Source organism: Perca fluviatilis, chromosome 17 (genome assembly GCF_010015445.1).
Source record: "Perca fluviatilis chromosome 17, GENO_Pfluv_1.0, whole genome shotgun sequence".
Lineage (NCBI taxonomy): Eukaryota > Metazoa > Chordata > Actinopteri > Perciformes > Percidae > Perca > Perca fluviatilis.
In genome coordinates, this window is record NC_053128.1 from 16594858 (window position 1) to 16616349 (window position 21492).

The 21492-nt window shown below is 40.0% G+C and overlaps 1 protein-coding gene across 1 annotated transcript; it reads right to left on the reverse strand.

The window, feature by feature from the left end:
• Positions 1-5275: 5275 nt before the first annotated feature.
• slc27a4 (solute carrier family 27 member 4) lies at positions 5276-21085 on the reverse strand. Its single transcript, XM_039780588.1, has 14 exons — positions 20673-21085; positions 19169-19330; positions 15737-15947; positions 15315-15498; positions 13110-13268; positions 11448-11517; positions 11181-11272; positions 10751-10860; positions 10269-10478; positions 9755-9881; positions 9297-9434; positions 8559-8723; positions 7670-7816; positions 5276-6562 (listed from the first exon to the last, which is right to left on the reverse strand). The coding sequence occupies exons 2-14, from the start codon at positions 19327-19329 to the stop codon at positions 6405-6407; spliced, it is 1932 nt and encodes a 643-aa protein (XP_039636522.1). The 5' UTR covers position 19330; positions 20673-21085; the 3' UTR covers positions 5276-6404.
• Positions 21086-21492: the final 407 nt, after the last annotated feature.

The following is a 21492-nucleotide window of genomic DNA, read 5'->3' on the forward strand; positions in this document are numbered from 1 at the left end:
AGTATTAAAAGTAAAAATATTCATTATGCAAAAGGTTTTCTGTCAGTGTTATAGCCTATTTTTACATTATTGGATCATTATTATAATTAATGCATTAATATGCAAGTGGTACTTTTAATGTTCCAGTGTCAAAGTGGAACTATTTTATATTATATTTTATTTTATATATATGCTTCTGGGTAGTTAAATCTATATCAATAAATCATATTTTAAAAGTTGATAATGTTTTCTATGTAAAATCTTTAACTATAGCCAATGTGGTGAAGTAAAACGGCCAATGTTTCCAGTGGTACAAAGTGGCCTTAACTCTTGGCTTGAACTGAAGTCAAGGTTGAAGAGATTTGCATATAGAACAGGATTTAACAGGTATATAATTTTGCACAGCTACAATATGAAATGCTACTGATAATTATCACTCATGTCACGACAAGAGAAACTAATCATACCTTTCCGTAGAAGAGGTTCACAGGTTCATTTTGAAATTTATTTTCAAGCTTCAGTTTTACTTTCCTTCATTTCAATGTTTTTGTCTTGACAGGTTCCCAAAACGTACAAATGTACTAACAAGTTCACAGTCCAAGGTAAACTATAAAACGTAAGTAATGTAGAAGCTCTAAGATCTCATTTGTTTTTCCGAGGTCAGCTTGAGTAGTTTGACGTAGCTAAAATTAGGACTGTAATGGATGTTGTGGGTGAGTAAATGAATGTACAGATTGAACATACAATGTTGAAAGTGGGTTTGGAGAGAGGTGTGTTTGTGGGACACAAGAGCTCACTGTTGAGTGCTTTAGCGGTGTCTTGGGTCTAATTCAATTTCTGTTTCCTCTAGAGCAGTAGTGTCAAACTCAGTTTCACTAAGGGCCATGTTGGAAAGTAAGAATCACATCAAGGGCCAGACATTTAGAGTTTATTGACATGTTTTCATTTTGAAAAAGTCAAATATCTTTGACTGTATTATTGCATGTCTTAGAAAGTCTTCTCCCTTACAGTTTGGTCGACATAAAGTCCTAAAAAGGTCAGCAAAAAAGTTCCTTAGCCATCATAGAAAAAAGGCTGAAAAAAGCAACAAAAACAACTTAAAAAAACATAGGGAAAAAAAGCACAAAAAGCATCGGCAAAAGTGAGAAAAACTAGGTGGGCTGAAATTTATTGTGAACCTAAATTGATATGCGGGCCGGATCAAAATCTGCGAGGGGCCGGATTTGGCCTGCGGGCCTTGAGTTTGACACGTGCTCTAGAGGAAAGTTTTTCGGATAGGGTAGTAAATGATCGGTTACCCTTTCCTTGAAGGTATCTACAAACAAGTCATAAACGTTTATGACATAACGCTTCTTTTAATAAGTGTCATTTGGTTTTTGTCATGACAAGTTATGGTTATGGTTAGGGTTCATGTCATAACAGTGTCATGTGTTTATGACAGTGTCATGTCACTCTTATGTAGATACCTTCAAGTAAAGCATTACCAAATGATCTTGTAAAGTATGATTTGATTCATTAATTTAAATGTATATGAAAAATAGTATAGTACTATATGTAAATTTGAAGGAATAGTTTGGTTGTTAGACTGCTTAAAAGGGGCCATTTAGTTTATTCTAATTAGATAGTTGGGAGTCCATAATTTCCTTAAAAAACACAAATGCATAAATGAGGTAAATTTTACCTGGAAATAATTTTACTGGAAACCATCTGAGCGTGACCCAAAGTCAACTGCTGAACCCAATGTTTGGGACATTGATCACAGCATTTTTAGGGTAAAAGGCTGTGCTGTTAGTGTTGAAACTGTTGGGATATTGCCAACATGTTTTAGGTTTTTAATAGTCAAAATCTTTATAGATTAGCAAAACGCAGCAGTCAGGCATCAAAACTATGAAATCTGCTCCATCACAAGAAAGTACTAAACAATCAGAGCCCAAGTGAACAATTTAAATAGTTTTTTTTTTATTAATGATTTTCCATTTGCAGCACTGCTTTTGTCTTATTTTCTTGAAATGCATGTATACAGAAAGCCTTCAGTGGACAAGAGGACATCAGTATGTGTGTGTGTCTCACACACACACACAGCACACCTCACGGACCTCCCCTACACACACTGCACAAGCTGAGAGCTGCTGCGTGTGCAATGAGATAACAACATAAAATAATTTCTAAAACAAACCAACACGTGTCCAAACTTGTTTCCTTCTCGAGCAATGTTTGATGTTCCTGAGGACCAAGACAGGGAAAAGCAGACAAACAAAAAGTGCAAAAAGCAGAAAAAAGTGTGAGAAAAAAAATGTTGATCAGAGGCATGAGGGACAGGAAGACCAGAGACACAGAAATGTTAAAAACACAATTCTTCAGCCAGGGTTTCTGGATCACAGAATGGTCCGTCTGGTGTGTAATGATCGCCACATAATGGTGACCTTAGATCGCCAGTCATTTGGTACAGTGCTTTACACAATCAGAGATTCGGATTACGTTGACTGATCTCAGTGTAAGCTGGGAAGATAGGTGACAGTTCGAAGCCTCTGAGGCTTTCTCACAAGATTGCTCACTTCGGAGCTACAGGAAGAAACTTATAGTTACATCAATCAACAGAGACTAAATGTTTGGTCCAAGCATATTAGGGGGCTGGCATTAAATTGTTTTTTATCGTTCACATAATACCTGGAAAAATATGCAGAGGACCTGGAAAATGATTATTTGTCTTTCAGATGAAAAAATGTGAAAGAAACAGGGTCAAAGGATTTTAACTGATATTAATATCCACATTTAAATCGGCTTTAAAATTTGGTTTACAAATATATCATGTACGGTTTCATTTCCCCCCAATACATTACTATATACAGTAATTTAAGTTGCAGTCATTAGGTCCTTTCCTGCTTGATAAAATGATGGCATGGAAACTTGTCTCTTTCACCCTCTCTTTTCTGAGAAAGGACACAGCGCCCCCCTCTGGTCAAACAGGTGTATCAAAACGTGAACACGCCCTGTACAGACGTGTCACTCCCTGCAGGCCTTCAGCTGACTTGTCTGGTTTGCAATCTACTTTTCAACACAGTATTTATTAGCTGCGAAATAGCAAACTGGTCAACATAAATTACTACACCAACTGAATCCAGAAAAGGTTTCTCCCCGGCTGGTTCCTAGTGCCTTTTACAAAAAGGTAGAGAAAAAAAAATAACTGCCATTCGATTGTCTTACACTCATGCATGAATCCCGGTTTTTTTCATACCAAAATCACAAAGCTATGATTTCATGCAAAGAAAACAAAAGCAAACACATAAAGCAGTGAAACAATCAAATTATAATTAACATGATTAAATTCCTTCAAAAAAATAATTTAAAGTCATACAAAAAAAAAAAAAAAAAAGTGTAAAATGGAAACACCTTATTCAGATTGCTCTGCTGTGGGACTGTTTGGTCAGGGTTGGCAACCCTCAGCCACACGCATCATTACAGCCAAATTGTGTTCCTGTAGATACATTAATCACACTTTACTTTATAATACCCTCATCATCATCATCATCATCAGTCACTCATTTGCTTTTTTAGACATTCAGAACATTTCACACTCATCATTAAAATAATACATTCCCTCAAACAGGGAAATGATAGGTGAGAGCGACGTTGACGATCACTGTCAGCAGACTGCAGCCGTCAAGGTGAACTTTGTCAGTCAGTGCAAAGTACGAACTAAGAAAAGCCGTTTAAACATATCAAGAACCAGTCTGCAGAGAACAAAGTAGCCCAAGCATTGCCGCCATAAAACTCATGAAGACTAATAAGTCCTCTACACTGCAGCCAGTTACACAAACTGTTGGCAATGGCAAGCCTGGCTGTACTGTAGATGATTTGGGATGCGGTCAGTTGCAAAAGCAAGACAAAATGTCACAGGGTAATGGCAGACTACGCACAAACATCGGCAAAAGTGAACATGAGCAGACATGGTGGAGAACAGAGACCTGACAAAGACAGCAAGGATAAAACAAAGTTGCCAGCCTAAAAGGATGAAACGCCACAGAGAAGAAAGCGGAGAGAGGTTAAGAGATGGATGAATGGAAAGGATTGCAGTGGTTAGCAGACAGATGATAAAAGGCGTAAAGTAAAGGTGCTGAGCAAATGGAAACTTGGGCGAACAATATCTATAAAGGTAAACCAAGAAACAAACAAATAACAGATAGGAAATCTAGAAGACAAATTAAGGTTACAGTTTGGACTAAGTAAAGACCGGAAGAGACTCAAAAGAAAAGGAAGTAAGGAGGATAGAGTTCAAGACAAAATGCTATGACTCTTGTCCATCGAGACATCAACAAAACCTCTTCCAGCACCTGGCAGGATGAAGGTGCCAGTCTCTGGAATGCCATGGATTCTTAGCAGATCATTTTCAGAATAAAAGTATGAGCTGGCATGATTTAAGCCAGCTATGCAAGGCTACTATGACAGGGAATTTGAAGACAGACAAATAAGATTATGGTAGATAGAAGCTAAATGGAACAGGTCCAACATAGGGAAGCATATGAGATACGATGTGTGGGCCAGGGCCTGTGAATCTGGGAGGGGAACTCACAGTAAGGCACAGTGCTCTGCTTGTGTGGTTGATGATGCTCATTCATGCTACTACAACCTCCGATGACAGCTACTGCCAACAACAGAAAAACATCGATGACAAAGCACATTTTCTCTTCTTCCATCTTTGCATTTCGATTCACCCTATCCACCCCTTTTTGAATCTTTGGATCTTTCGGCTCTCTCGAACTTGACAGGACATCCATCTTTAGCACCAGCATGTTGTTGAAAATACAAGTCCTCGGTGATCAGGCAATTTAGTGCTTCGGTATCTTCAGTCAAGTCCTCTTCATGTGTTTTAGAAGAATACACACACATACACATACACACACACACACACCATACGATAGTTTACCTTTTACGACAAAACCTGCACAATACAGCCACACAAACATACCCAGCTCAGTCAGCTCAGTATGTGAACAAGTCCTGTTTATGGAAATAGCCCCATGTATTTAGCCCAGGGTTGAATCAGTCAGATCACTTGACTTTGTGTTCCAGCTGCTGATATAAAATGCATACTGCAACTTCCTTTTTGAGGACTCCAAGAGTTTATGAAGCACAGATTTCGATAAAGCAAAAACAACCTGATACATTTGCACTATGACAAAAGAATTATTTTACAACTTAACTTAAATTACTAAAACTTATATATATATATATATATATATATATATATATATATATATATATATATATATATATATATATATATATCATTTAAATATGTAAACGAAGACTAAAACTTAAATATATTTGGTGTGATGCAGACATATTTAAATAAAAAGCTTTGTTTTGTATCAGCTCTCATGTGGTGAGGCTGATTATTTCACTGCAAATACTGGCCTTTGCACTTTAGTAGATCTTTCAGCTTCAACCACTGGTCCAATTTAACTTCTGTAACCGTTGGTTACATGTCAAAGGCTTTCCAAAATCCCTAAGATCCTTATTTTTTTCCCTTTAAAAAAAAAAAAAGAAAAAAGAAAAAAAAAAGAAAAGAAACTTTTGTCATTTTCATCTCAAGCTCTGTAGAGTGAGGGTGGAAATGAAGACAAGGAGACCAGAGAGGTGACGGAAAGTTAACCTCAGAGGAAAGCTGTAGTTTTCACACAGGTTTGTCACTGCTGGCTAATTGTGCAGGTGAAGTCGACGGTAGAGCCTCCAGTCTTTTACAAAACAATCTCGCTGACGAAACAACGAACCGAGAGACAGTTTATGTCCTCATAGGTCCCTCACACACTTTTTGTACTAAATAATCCATGTTCCTTCTCAGCATCCTTTAAGTCTGTGGATATCTGTAGTTTTAAGTTTTTGCATTCTGGATGCCAGGCCGCCTGTACTCCGCATCCCTTCCAGTTGTGTCCCCCAGCAACATGTGGTTTGATGGACCAGGATGGACAGGCGTGGCTGTTTGAGGCCTGTGTGGGCAGGGATACTGTGGCTATGAAGGGTGGTTTCAGGTTACCAAATAGACCTGGTTACTAGTTTTGTGCCTCTCTCTGCATTTGCTGAGGTAGCGAGAGGAGTTGCCGGTGAAGGATGGATGGATGGAGTGGTGCTGTGTGTGTGTGTGTGTGTGTGTGTGTGTGTGTGGCGTGCATAAGTCTGCTTTTAGGGATTTTAAAGAGCAAAGTGGTTTTGAGAATACAATGTGTGTGTGTGTGTGTGTGTGTGTGTGTAAATCTATGTTGCCGTTTGAGTGTGGGTATAAGGAGTGTGTATGGCTATCACTTTATATGTATTTTTGTATATGGAGACAAGGCCCTGCATTCTGGTCACATAATAATGTCTTCTTTTCTGTATCTGTATGTGTGTATTTATGTGTACATGTGTAGATGTAGTGGTCAGCCTGCTAATCACAATTTGTGTTTCCCAGACAGTATGGAACGGTAAAGGTCCTCGTCCAGCTGCACATAACACCCTCTTCTGGAATCCATGAAGTACAGTCTGTCTGACACCGCACTGGGGTCAAAGCTGTCCCGACGCAAGTCCGTCTTCTGAAACTTAAATGTTCCTGAGAAAGAGACAGAGATTATGTAGGTATTATGTAGATAATCGATTAATCATTTAAATCATTTTCTAAGCAAAGAAAAGCCAATTTCCTGGTTTCAGCTTCTTAATTGTAAGGATCCGGTATAAGAGACTGCACTACTCAGTATGACACAATGTGCCCTGCTATGACATGAACTTCCACGATGACCTTCAAAGTCACTGTTCCACTATCTTTAATGTGACTATTATCGCCACTGTTCATCACACCCCCAACCGGCCCCGTCAGACACCGCCTACCAAGAGTCTGGGTCTGCCGAGGTTTCTTCCTAAAAAGGGAGTTTTTCCTCGCCACTGTCGCAATAGCCACTGCTAATGCTTGCTCTTGAGGGAATTACTGTAATTGTTGGGGTTTTGGAATTTATAGAGTGTGGTCTAGACCTACTCTATCTGTAAAGTGTCTCGAGATAACTCATGTTATGTTTTGATACTATAAATAAAATTGAATTAATTGTGAGGACTTGCTGCTTTTCTCTAAAAATAAATAAATAAATCTTATCATTTATATTATTATATGATTGTAAAACAAATATTTTTTATTTTCTTTTGGACTCATGGCCTGATAATACTGATCCGGATGACTCCTGGGCGCCTTCCTAGGGAGGTGTTCTGACTGGTACAAGACCACAGGATAGACCCAAAACACGCCACAGAGATTATACATCTCATCTGGCTTGGGGAATGCCTCCAGAAACGTTGCTGGGGAGAGAGACATCTGGACTACCTTGCTTAGTCCCAGATAAGCGGCAGAAAATGGATGGATGGATGGATGGACATTGTACTTTGACTCCTCATTGGAACAGTTCTAAATAATTTGATTAAGAGTCCCAAATAGTGGTTGAGATCATTGTCTCATATACAGTATTACTAGAAAAATAAATAAAACTAGGGCACTTTAGACGCCAGCTGTGAAGGTTTGAGGTCTAATTCAGAAAACCTTGTAATTTTTTTAAATGTAATTTTTTTTCAAATTGCACAGAAATAAAAGCTTCTGAAAATCTAATTTCTGATTGATTTTATTTATTTTTATTTATTTTTTTAAACACAAACGGCAGCGAAAAGAGCATTTTACCTGTCTTGTTGACCTCCGGAAGGAAGCGGAGGAATACAGGCCTGGCGTACGGCGGGAGAGCTTTCTCCATGTCTTTCACAAGCTTCTCCAGGTCAGTGGAGTGAGACGGATCAGCGATGGCTGCCATTCCAGCTTTTCCCTCTGCTCCTGTACACACAGAAAGGGGCATGTCAGAGGATTCATTCCATATTTGGGGTTTAAAGTCAAACAGATGCTTGTGTTTGTGCATCGAGGCTATGGATGCTGTGTAGAACCCACCTTGTGACTTTACACAGTATCTCACTTGTACACTCCCCCTTAAATACTGCTGGTACTGAAAGAGACCCTTCTAGAGGCCTCAGGACATCATTGATTGTATTAGTATAGTTTTTTTATTTAGTGTCTAGGCAGTCTCCTGAGCTACACTAATGTTAGTTTGTGTGTTACTGCCATTACTGTTGTGGCAGTATGTCTTTCAAATGTTAAATTTGTCACTGTGCATGCCAAACTAGTTTTGCGGATTAATAAAGTTAACTAAATCACAGTGACTGGTAAATGGCATCTGTGATTTGCCTCTGCAGAATCTCAGCTACAGCTCAGCTTAATATGTAATGACATTTCAAAATGGTATAATTCATTTCATGTCACAATAAGTCAAGAGTAAGCCAAGATACTGCAGCTGTGATAACTATAGTATTTAACACAGTATGGTTCTTGTTAAATATCTGTTCAGTATTCATCTCTCTATACACACTGCAGTGACCTATTTTAAAGAAGACATGCACAGAGAGCAGACATGCTGTTTGTGCCCACTCTTGCACAGCTCTAAACCAAAACCTTCTTTGGACACATATTGAGGAAAACCCCAAATAAGAACAAATAATCAAGCCTGTACGTTGACAGATTTTACCTGGTACTTCCACTCCATAGACAACTACATCTTTCATGTCTAGCAGCCTGCTGAGAGTTCCCTCCACCTCAGTCGTTGAGACGTTCTCTCCTTTCCAGCGGAAAGTGTCTCCTGTGCGGTCCTTGAAGAACATGTGGCCACAATCATCCATGATCAACACATCACCTGGTGAAAGGAAGGGGAGGGGGTGAAAAATCATATAATTAAAAGTACTTTCACACCCGAGCTGTTTTAACCGAACCCTGGACAGTCCGGTTAGTTTGGGGTGTTGGGAACTCTGGTGAGGACCAAAACAACCAGACTCAGGGGTCTTGGTTCGCTTTCAAGTGCACTAGAGTTCGGTTCACTTTAAATGAGAACGCAATCCGACCCAAACATAGGAAGTGAACCGAAAAACAATGCATTTAATAGCCTGCAATTTAAATGAATTCAACCCTGTACACAATTGACGGACATATATATGATTTAACAGAGGATAACTTTTAAATCCAAAAGTTTTACTCAACCGTTTCCATCACATGAGATTTGTTTACAATGTTTGGAGCACTTGACAAGTGTGCAGTGTGAACGCTAACCGAAAACCAAATGAAAAATGCAACAATGTTGCAACTAGAACCCCTGAATTGCACCTAGTCTCCCAAGCTATAGGTGTGAAAGTAACCTTCGTCAGTCAGCATGTAATACAGTGAATAACTCAATATATGTGTGTGTGTGTGTGTGTGTGTGTGTGTCTCTAACCAGAGAGATAGGCAGTGTCTCCCTTCTTGAAGACACTATGAGCAATCTTCTTGCTGGTTGCGGATTGGTTGACATAACCATCAAACCTCCGAAGAGGGTCATTCTGAATGATCCTGCCGACTAGCTGCCCAGGCTCACCTAGAGAGAGAAAAGAAAAGAAAGAAAGAAAGAAAGAAAGAAAGAAAGAAAGAAAGAAAGAGAGAATTGATGTATAACTGGCAATTATGGCAAATCAAACCATTTTCCATTTTCACACACAAAGTGGATAGTTTAAGCTCCATCAGGGGTTACAGAAAGGACTGCGCCTTTCAGTGCATGACTGTATGTCTACAACACTTACTTAAAATGTGTACAATAATCCCTTCTGCCAAAAGTACAGACTACTTGCCCAGCTCTATGTACATTTGAGCTTACCAAGTGTAAAGTTGATGTTTAATATGTGTACACAGTAAACCTACCAGGTTTACAGGGAATACAGACACCATCAGGTCCCCTGATGAGCTCCATGGTCTCCTCATCCACCCTCACTAGTCTGATGGGGTAGATGAAGGGTAGAATCCGACTGTTGAAGCCACACGCTCCAATCTAGAGCATAGAAGAAAGCAACAACAACAACAACAAAAAATCAACAAGGCAGACCAGTTCCAAACAGCCAAAAAGCTGCAGCACTGTGTGTTGTGTTGTGTTGATAAGAAGCCATCAAAACTGAGAAAACATTTTTAGAATAACAGAGTGCTTAACATGAAGAGGATTTTAGAGCAGTTCAGAAAAGAAAAGCCACTGAACATAATGTAAAACTCTCAGGTGAAAGAACTTGAGTGGGTGGTGGTAGTCTAGGATTTCTAAAGAGAGTATTTCACTACAGGGACGCCAATTAAAACACTTGGGCTGACAAAAGAACATCTAGGCAGAAAAACAACTTGAAAGCCTGTTTGGTCAGAACATCATCACCACTTCGTTGCACATTCCCACCTTGTTATCAAAGTTGCCGAGGCTGCAGTTGCACTCTGTTGCTCCGTAGAACTCTGCAATCTGTGGGATATTGAAGCGCTTCATGAACTCCTCCCATATGGACTGGCGCAGGCCATTGCCCATTGCCATGCGCACCCGATGTTGTTTCTCCATGTCCCGAACCGGCTGGTTCAGCAGGTATCGGCAGATCTCACCAATGTACTGCACAATCTGGAGGAGAGTGGAGCAGGACGGTAGTGAGAAAAATAGTTCAGTGATGAGAAGGAACAGACATAAGAACAAACTAATTACTGATTTAATACCAAGCTTACAATAACCAAAAAGGGATTCAAAGAGATTAACTGGGGAATAAAATTAAATCTTGAGATTATTTTTAAAGAAAGTGACAGGAAAGACATCTTTTGAGCAAGTGGTTGAGATTGTGGTGTGCTACTCAGCCCACCAAATCTGTGGCATTGACTTGTAATCTTTATTATGCTTACAGTGCAGTTGTATTTGGCACAGTCGTCCCAGAAACGTGACGCAGAGAACTTCTTTCTGATGACTACAGTCATGCCATGTATTATACACTGGCCCACTCCCACAATGTTACCTGTAGACAAAGAAATATGAGTTGTCCTCAACACGGGAACATATAAGGACATAGAATTCAAAGCAACAATTTGTACGCTATTTTTCTATAGGCACAAGTCAAAAACACAGACTAAATGTCTGCCATTCAAAAACACAGGTAAACATAAGCAACACTCTTTGTTGCCAATGTTATCCACTATCTAAGGCCGGATGCTGTTTTAAGGTAACTTCACCAAGATGAATGTTATAAATAAAAATAAAAAAAATTGCTGACTTAAAAAAGGTTGTAACTTTAAATATCAACTTTAAAATCACACACAAATCAAGTTATGATTTTACCTGCAGAGTGGTAGAGCGGAAGGCAATCATACAACACATCATCTGAAGTCATCCTAAAGCCATAATATACCAAGGCTGCCATGCGGTAGTACCTGAAAAGCAGAATGGCAAGAGAAGAAAGTAAAACAAAGTCAAAACAAAAGCAACAAGTTTGAAGTATTTCTCCTCCATTCTTTTAGAACAGTATTTATACTACACATGAAAGCATGGGTCAGAGCAGCTGCAGTCCCTGTGTGTCTGTTAGTTAGCTGCACGGCTCGTTCCTACCTGCTGTGCACAACGATAGCAGCTTTAGGCATCCCAGTGGTTCCTGACGTGTAGATGTAAAACAGGCGATCTAAAACAGACAGCAGGGTGAGAGTGATGTCAACATCTTAAATGCATTATGACTGGTTCTGGCATGCGCTTTAGAGCGTAAACATTAATGCTCTGTCATGTTTAGATAGGTTACTCATTTTTAAATAAACATTTTGCTGAATGCTCACTTCTGATTAGCAGCGCAGGAGTATAAATGCTGGGCTTTAATTACAGGCCAATTCAGCTCATTTTGACTAAGTTGCATAGAGTGTTAAAAATTAGACCATTATGTCCCTTTTTCTCAGGGGATACAGTGCAGTGTGTAAGCAAAGTGGTCTAGTGGTTACACAGAGAAATCCTGTTCAGATAAAAAAATCCTGCATTCAGATGTACATATACAAATAGGCTCTAGATCCAGTCGAGAGGTCTCTGGCATCACAATTAACCACTTGTATTTGGATTTCGCTTTCCTGCTTACAACTGATTGTATCTGTAATAAACTCCAACCACTGCTCAACAGACGATATACACTTTGGAGCTTGGATTAACAGCTAAAGAACTGGATTATGGTGGCTATATGCTACCTCAATTCACGTACAAACTTCAAACCCTTTCACAGAGTTGTTTGGCATAAGCAAATCAGCTGTGTGGGCGCAAGTTTTAGGGAGAACCTGTGACAAAGGTCACAGGTTTTATTGCTGCAACAGACTGTGTGGCTGTCAGGTATTTCATATAGTGTTCAAGAGCAAAGGTGAGTGAGCAGGTGGGACTCGACTCATTGAATAAGAGCTCACTGATTAGCTCTGTAATAGTATGAAAAGTTTGAAATGCTAAATGATATTTAATAAAAAAATAAAAAAATACAAAGTATGTTGTGCAGATCGGAAAGTCCTGAGAGGCAAATATGTGATGTTGGGCTATATAAATAAATGGACATGACTTGATTATTAATATTGTGGATTCAATTTGTTCTCCCTTTAGTCCATGTACTGTATTCAGGTTGCCTTAGAAACAAGTAACCCATATAACTCTTGGTAACACACTTGGTGATGAATCATCCCAATAACTATAACAGTAAAAAGAGTGGAGGATTCTTGTTTGATAACCATTTCTCTCATTAGGTCAATCAGCATCATATGATGCATTTCGTTTCTGTCCAGTCCCTGTATTTATTTGCAGTCATAAATATATTAAATAGCATTGAAACAATATTTAAAATAATGAACACTGACACTTTTTTATATACCGACTTCCTGACATTTTCGTTCAGTGTAGGAGTTTCATTTTTCAGTTTCATTAAATGATGTGATTTATTTGACTGCTGGTCACTGCTTGGCGCCAAACGTATTACTAAAAGTAAAAGTATTGTGCTGTCATACTATCAGAAAATGGAAACAAATGACTTTTTAAAATTGCTGTGTTGCTTTGGTTAGAGTTAGTGCTAAAATTTTGACAGTAATGTTTTATTCCTGATGACCAGGACATCCGTTGTTGGTTGCTGAATATATATGACACCATGGACAATATCACTTAAAATAAGCAGCTGTAAAATGTCTTTTTGTTAAATGGACTTCTTGGATCTATCAACATTGTTGGGAAACTCTGATCCGGATCAGTTCACGGTGTTCTCACCTGTGAAGCAGCGTTGCGGCCGGCTTGGCAGGTGAGACGGGGCAGCATCCAGCAGGGGCTCTAGGCTTTCGGTTCCCCGCGGAACCCGTTTGGGGTCCCAGTCTCCTGAGCAAAACATCTGCACCTCCTTTCCCATTAAACTGTGGACCTCAGACACCGCTATAAGAGTAAGAAAAACACAAAGTATGTCAATCCACTATTCCAAATTACAAGTGGACTTTATGTGGCACAACATTTAAACATTATTACAGATAGAGAGAAGAAGGAAATATGGTATAATAGCAGACAAGGAAAAAAAGAAGGGAAGGGGAACAGGTTAACTTGGTTTCAGGTGGGGGATACCTTGATATAAAAAGGTGCAGTTTGACAAAAGGGCAAGAAAGTATAAATATGTCACTGTGAGCAACAGAAAAAGGGAGAAAACACATTGAAACAGCTCTGATACTTTCCCCTGAAAAAAAGACAGTGCATCTTAATTTAAAAGCCTTATGTCATGCTGGCTCAGTACTAATGCTACTGGCTTGAAAGTGGCCTGCTCTGTAGCAAAGAGGCTGCTTTTTCAATTACTTAAAAATGCATATATCACTTAACAACTCCAGGATCCAACACAAACACTGCTCAATCCCAGGATGAACAGCTCAAAACTCATTCAGCCTTTATAACAGTTGAGATAAGGCCTTTTCATATTGGCCAGGGACCCAAAAGTACAGTTGGGTGTGGTTTGGATTTTAACAATTCTGATTCCAATTCTGAATCTTCCTTTCGATTCCGGTTCTTATCGATTCTCAATTCCGATTCTTTGAGGGGTGGAGTTGAAATGGGTCACATGCTCGTTTCACAAATAAGAGGAACGTTTTATTTTGATTCAATGGTGGTTTGCAAACCGCTTTTTCAACGTAAAATAAAGCCACACTAGAGTGCCGCATACTGTGCTCCATGACTGCAACACAACAAGCGCCTGGCCGCTACGGAAACTCAAAACTTGCGCAAGTTAAATTTGGAACATTGATCCTCAAACGATTCCAATAAAGAAAGGATTCCGATGGAATCGTAATTTTTGGAACGATTCCAAGTAGGAATCAGTTCTCGATGCCCAATCCTACCCAAAAGAGGGTCATGAAGAGATTGAAATAGATGCCTAATTTAACAATTTTACTGAGCTGCTGCAATTTTTTGGATGGTTCGGACTTTCGGACCAAATACAAGAAGCTCTGGCAGGCTCTCCTTGTGTTACAAGACTGGGGAAGCTCCTTTAAGGAATATCTCGGTGCTTAGTGTGTAGGCTACGTGAGAGAGTGAGTGACGGTGAATGCGCTCAGAGCAGACAGCTGTCGGCTATCAGAGCAGAGAATACATTAGCAGTTTATTTGTTAAGTTGTAGGCTAGTAAATGTACAGTGTAGGTTTCCGTTTGTCTCTGAATAAATGCTCCAGAAAGAAAGTTCCCGTGTCTTGCTTCTCAACATCACAACAAAACAAAAAGAGGAGCAGCAGTAGGGGAGAGCAGCAGTCAGTTGAAGAAACTCAGACACAGAGAGAGGATTTATTTTGATACAATGCAAGTTTTGGGCATTCAAAAATAGTGTAGTAGTTCAGTAGTAGTTGATTTAAATCTAATTTGTTTAACAGATATAAGGTCAAGACCAGAAGTAAGTTGGTCAGTAATATTTATTTAATTTAAATGCTGTAATCATTATCCATTAAAACAAGAGATTTAATTAACAATATTCCTAATTTATGTGACTCAACATGGCTGCTTTTACATCATGTTTCAGTTTTTTCCCGTATACACCTCAGATCTGTTTTAGTTTATGATTTATCAGCTCTCTCTGACCAACTCAGTCCTTTAAACACTACAGATTGATGATGGAGACATTTCTCCACTTCCCTCTACATTACTTCTTCCCATCTTTCCATTCATCAGCCATTCCATTGACTGATATTGAAGAGACACCTTCTCTGAAAGCCATCTATCTTTTATGACCTCTGTTGCTTTCTCCTTGCACCACTCATCTCTCTCATCACAGCGGAAACATAACAGCAGCACTCATCAGAAAGCAGTGCTGTACAGATTGTATAGCCCTCCTTTGGCTATGAACTTGACAATGTGACAACTATACACACACTAAATCTGCCTCACATCCTTAGGATGCTTCTCTAATCGCTAACGCTACACATCCACCTCCTCCATCCTCTCTGCTCTTACCATCATTCAGCTCCGAGCCAAACATCACAGCCTTGGCATTGGAGATGGTGACACAGTGGACCAAGGCCTCTAGTCTCAAATTGAAGTTGATTAGAGCGGCCTCTACTCCGATCTTGGCCATGCCCAGCCAGAGGCCCACGTACTGGGACCTGTTCTCCATGAAAAGGGCCACCACGTCACCATCCTGAAGAGGAAAACAACAAAAGGTCATCAACTGATTGACTAAAGTTTATTTTTATTTAACGTAAGTTTCTATAAAGAGTTCATGCCTCCTTCTGTATGGAAACAACATCTTAGAGAGTTTTAACAATTAAGAGAACTCAGTATAGCAAAAGGTTTTGTGGACCAAGATGTGTAAAATTTGCCACAGGCGTCTTTTTTCTCCTAATTCTTTCTAGGATATTTTGTTTTGTAGGCCCTACCTTAAAACCCCGTTCCAGCAGCATGTTGGCCACTCTGTTGGAGTACTCATCCAACTGATGGAAGGTCCACCTCTCCCCAGTCCCCTCGAAGATAAGTGCCGTTTTGTCCCCGTGGCGGTGCACTGTTTCAGCAAAGATCTTGGGAATGGTGTTCTTTTCTCTGAGGTGGCGTCTGACATTCATCTTCACCCGCAATAGCACTCCTGCCGCACTGAAGGAGCAAGAGAGAAAATGATAAAAAAAAGAGAAAACAGCCAGTTAAAAGAACACTTCCTGGTATAATTCCAAAAGGCAATTTGCCCTTTGCTTTAAAAGCCAATCCAGCTCACCTAAAAATGCGTTGGTTTTGCACGTTTTGGCTCATTAACTACAAATTGCATATATACCTTCAATACTGCAAGCCTTTTTCCAAGGAATGCACATTTTTAGATTGACTTCCTAGTTCTTGAGTTAAATATTTTTGTCTGGTAGCATTTTCAAAACACAATATTTGCAAATTTTTAACATGGAACAACATGACTTTTACAAAAAATATAAAGCTAACTAAATGTTCATTGTCATAATTGCAGCACAGTCACTTCCTGGGCACAGTGAATGCATGAATGGCGAGAAATCAAACTAAAAACTTAGGATCTTCTAGCAGTATTAGTACTAGTATTGTTATGCAGTAGTAATTAGATTTTTGTTTTGTTTGTTTTTTTAGATTATTTTTTGGGCTTTTAATGACCTTTAATCGACAGGATAGCTTGAAGACAGAAAAGGGGAGTGAGAGGAGGGACGACATGCAGCCAAGGGCCACGGGTCGGATTTGAACCCAGGCCGCTGCCAAGGCCTCAGCCTACATGGGGCGCACACTCTACTGGGTGAGCTAGAGGTCGCCCCGTAGTAATTAGATATTTATTAATTTCATAGTACATTGATATTTATCGCCTAATACTTCGAAGCTCATCTACATTTATAGTTGTATACTGTGAATACATTATGACAGATGACTGGGTGGGTCCCTGGGGCAAAGTCTGCCTATGTGAAAGGACATCACTCAATACCTTATATTTATGGTGCAAAGGTACAGATAGTGGGCACTGTATAACTACAGAAACATCCTAAAAATATACTGTGCCAAGTTACTTCACAGCTACATTGTGGTGGTGGTGATATGTTTTATCATTAAACTGGATATTGGCTTCATGATGGTCCAGATAACTAATCTAATCTATTGTTGCACTGCTGTTTTAGTTATTTCATTACTACACTTGGCTGCAAAAAAGCAGTTTGCTCATTCTGTTGCAACAGAGGAGCTGCATGAACACTACACCAGTGGTTCCCAACCGGTTTGGTCCAAGTATGGATATTGGATAGTGAAACTACTACTCGGAGTGAAGCTGAATGTTTCAACCACTCATCCATTACTTTTAGGGCGTTTTCACACCTGAAAGTCCGAACCAAGGGCCGGACCAAGGTTCATGCTTTTGTTATATTGTATACATTTGATCCAGTAAGTTTTGGTTTCACACTGCAGTTATGCAAGGGCACTAAAGATCTATACGTGACAAAACTACGTCCTGCCGTCATCACATACGTGAGCTGCGTCTCCAGATACTTATAACTGATTGGTTTGTAGACGGGCTTCTTCGTCCTCTCGTATCCTCTCTCGCCCTTAGTTAATCATTTGAATAATTAGTCATTACTTTTAGCTATATATTTCTACCATTTATTTATTACTTTTAGCAACCAGTTTCAACTTCTGTGCCCGCTTGCTAACTAGTTTCCATTATATACTCTTACATAACTGCAACATATAGTGTTCAGGTGTTACAGTTGATGTAATGTTAAGTGTAATTACCTAAGCCTTGTCACAGTACATTACAATATAGACATTTCTGAGTCACTGTGGGAGGGCATGCTTTGACAGGGTCAGATATATTGCATTTTTAACCTTGGGGCTTAAGACATTATCAGCATATAATTACAACGTTATCAGAACTGCATTTATAGTATGGGTTATTTGCATGTGAGCAGGTTCACACAACTCGGTAGCTGAGGTAGTATCAGGTCTAAAGAAGAAGAAAAATTGGTTTCAGCAAAATTTCTTTAAAATATAGACTTGTGAACGGTTATTTCTATCTCTAACCAATAAGAGAGTAGAGATCGTTTTTTTTTGTAAACAATGGGTCACAGAAAAGCGCTCATTACTACTGGTTTGGTTACATTGGCTTAATATGTCATGGAGAGGTCATAAAAGCTTTTACAATTTCCTGTTTTACCATTACTGGAGCTATTAAGGGAAAAGAAGGAAGTTAATCACAAACCAATTACCATGGTAACTAACTGTAAATATTGGCTTTAGGCAAGAGACAGTTAAAAGATCTGCTACTCCCTGATCCTCTCTATTGTGCTTTGTCGAAAATATTTCAGGCTACCTGCCCTGTCAAGTTTTGAAACATGAATAACAGGAACGTGTTGCTAACACTCGCTGTAAAACCAGGCCTGCGGAGGAAGAGCCTCAGGAGTTTTTCAAAGCTGCTTTCAAAGATTTCAGCTACATTGTTTTGCAAAGCTAAATATGTGAGAACAAATACTTTCAAATGTTTCTCCCTTGAAAGAAAAAAAAAAACATATCACAGTAACAAGCAAAATCATATGTCCAAAAATCTAATTTAAATGCAATAAACTGCAGGATGTCCTTCTAAAGCAAAATGGTATTCAAATGTTTAAGTTTATTTATTCTTATTGCAGTCTGTGTGAATCTTAAGCAGGTGCAAAAACTACAGTGTGTTGTACAGTTGTATTAGTGTATGTGCAAGGTAATTTTTGGCTTACTAATTCTCTTCAGGAACTTTTATTGTTGGGATGCCTGCAAATGTTAGGATGGTGACACATTTACTATTGATTTAGCTGTGTATCTAGTGCATTAAACTTGATAGTTTAGCTGCTCTCCCATCCATATTGAATGAACACTGTAGGAATAATAACCAATTGTATATATAAAAAGAGCTATGATTTCCCCAATTCTTTTTTAACAGTGCAGTGATACAATGATAGGGCTTCAGTTCTAACACTGTTTACCCAGTACTGTTTAAGGATGTTAACATGCTCAAATTGAAGCTGAAGGTCATAACTGTACCCTCATAGTCATTGTTTCACTTCAGGTCCAATGTTCTGGAGTGTAGAACCAAAACAACAGATCATTTGTCACTGTCAAAATTCTCACAGAGAGCATTATATTTGGGATGTGGCTCCCTTTGACAGCAGTCAGACAGTAAGAAAAGACCTACAGTATCTGGTTAAAAAAAAATAGCAAATGGGGAAAAATAACAACAGCAATTATTTGTCCAAGCTTGAAAAGGCATTAAACTTGCAAATTCCATGACTTTTTTAGGTTTAATTAACACTGTGAGCAAGTCAACACATAAACAAAATCCTCATGCTTACTGTAAGTCTCTGCCAATTGTTTTGGCAAAGATCTGCAGGAAGCTCCATCCTCCACTTCCCAGGTAGAAGATCAGGATGGCCGGGAGAACCTGGAACCAAGGCAAGCCCACTAGCAGCCTCAACACAAACAGCAGGGCTGTGGAACACCCTAGACGCATCATCCTAAAAGAATACACACACACACACACACACACACACACACACACACACACACACACACACACACACACACACACACACACACACACACACACACACACACTCTTCATGATGGTATTCAAGCCAACCACTTTAGAATGTAATCTAGAATGATTTTCTTTAAACATCCTGTGCCCATTTTAATCAACTGTGGTACACTTACAATAAATGAGGAAGAGGCTGCTATACGTAACCAGAAATGTATGTTTTCATCTTATGAAATCTGTAAGTGGTCATAAACATGTAAACAGAAATACACAAACATTTTTTAGTGCACTATATTGTCTCACATGGGCAGCAGAATAAAACCGAGAAAATCCTTGAGTTTTCTTTTCTCTTGCAGTTCAATAAAACTCAAGGCTACAGAGACCTTGAGTCAGAAAGGGAAATAATGCAAAGCAAATTGTCTATAGTGACAGCTGAGAGCAGCAGAGGACAGCATGTGTTGACATTGGTGTTCAGTGCCACTTGATAGTTTGGAAGATGATCCTAAAGCAGTAAACGATAGGTTTACATGACTGCTTATTATCTATTCATTAACCTATGTAGAAAAACACTGCATGATGGCAGTATAGCTTTTTCAGGAGCCAAGATGCTGACTGGATATGTATTGCATTCTCTCCCTGCATGTGGCTGTAACGATGATGATGGCTATAGCAATCCAATAAGTCTGCTGTTATTCAAAACATAGACCGCCACTTCACAGTAAGAAAAAAAGCGTCATCATCCGTTGCACCCGGAAATCTAAATAGCGCGTAGCATCATATTGCGGTAGTGGATGGGGAAATGATTGCGAGGCTCAACCCACCGTTGGTTAGACTACGCCTCACTAATCATGCCATGTGCGCTTTAAGCCAGGGCCTTCAATCGTTACCCGGTTGGACAATATGCATCTGTATATATGATCGGACTAACATGATGTAGGTTATCATGGTAACAAGCGCGCCTAGGATGCAGGATGCGCAGCGTATTGCGCGCATCGGCTTAGCAAGGAAGCGGATGGACAGTATGAAAGCAGCCTCTTTTATGAAGAAGAGGCATGCTGAATATGCAGTCCACGTTCACATAAATTACCTTTCATGGACCGAGAGCTGCCTGTAATTAAAGTGTCGAGAGACACCTGAGTCCCGTCAGCGGGTCGCTCGCAGACAAGGTTGACAGAGGACAATAGAGTGATAGCCAAAATCCTTCCCTTTCTCCTAGCAAATAATAACCAGAGCCATCCGTGAAGTTGAACACCGCGGGGGCGCACAGTCAGATAGGGCTGTGTCGGGGTGATCAGTTTTTTTTTTTTTTGCGTACATACCTTGCACCTCGTTCACACCGTCACAGCATGTAGGTGCGCAGAAATCCCAGAAGTGAAACTCGTTGTGCGCGATTCCGCTTTGATCGGCTTACAGGCTAGCCTGGTCGCCCTCTCCGCCGCTCGCTTGGCTTGACAGAGGCTCACAGAAACGCACACAGAGACACAGACACACGCACCGGGATCCCCTCTTGTTGTAACGCCACAAAGAGCTGCTGCTTCTCCTCTGGTGGAGTCAAATTCGCCTGACTGTGCGCGTCGACGTTGACCCCGTGATCATCATCCGTTCATTGTCACAATCATTGATATCATTTATGGGTTCATTGTAGCCGATAAGCTCGCTAGCAGGCGTAATTCAAATGACCTTATAATTTTCTTATCTGCGCCCGCCCACCGCCGTCAGCGTCCCATCAGTGTATCAGGAATAAGCGTTGACGGACAGGTGCCTGGGCCAATCGAGAATGGCGGTTCTTTACACATCCCATCCGGCAGGGGCGGGGTTTGCGGCACTAGTGAAGAGGAAATGCGGCGCGGCCCTGCCTGCCTGTTCGCCGACAAAAAGCGAGGCCAGCACTTATAGCGGTTTCCACACATTAATGACAAGACTCTGATGCGGAACCGTGTGGTGTAAAATGTGCTTTAAATACGCATCTGTCAACTGAAGGGACCAGTGAAGTAGCGTATGGAGGAAGGACAGGGTGTCAAACCACAGCCGGGACTTTATGTACCACCACGGTGGGCCAATAGATCTACAATGAAACCCACCAGCCTGCATTTTTTTTTTTTACTGCAACCAAACGCTACATCAGCTGATTGCTTGGAT

Bases quoted from the DNA above. Each gene is read 5' to 3' on its own strand.
- slc27a4 (XM_039780588.1), bottom strand. From the start codon at position 19,329: ATGATGCGTCTAGGGTGTTCCACAGCCCTGCTGTTTGTGTTGAGGCTG. The intron at 15,948-19,168 runs GTAAGCATGAGG...TTGCTCCTTCAG, and splicing joins ACAATTGGCAGAGACTTACA to TGCGGCAGGAGTGCTATTGC. The intron at 8,724-9,296 runs GTTAGAGACACA...TCCTTTCACCAG, and splicing joins AGACACTGCCTATCTCTCTG to GTGATGTGTTGATCATGGAT.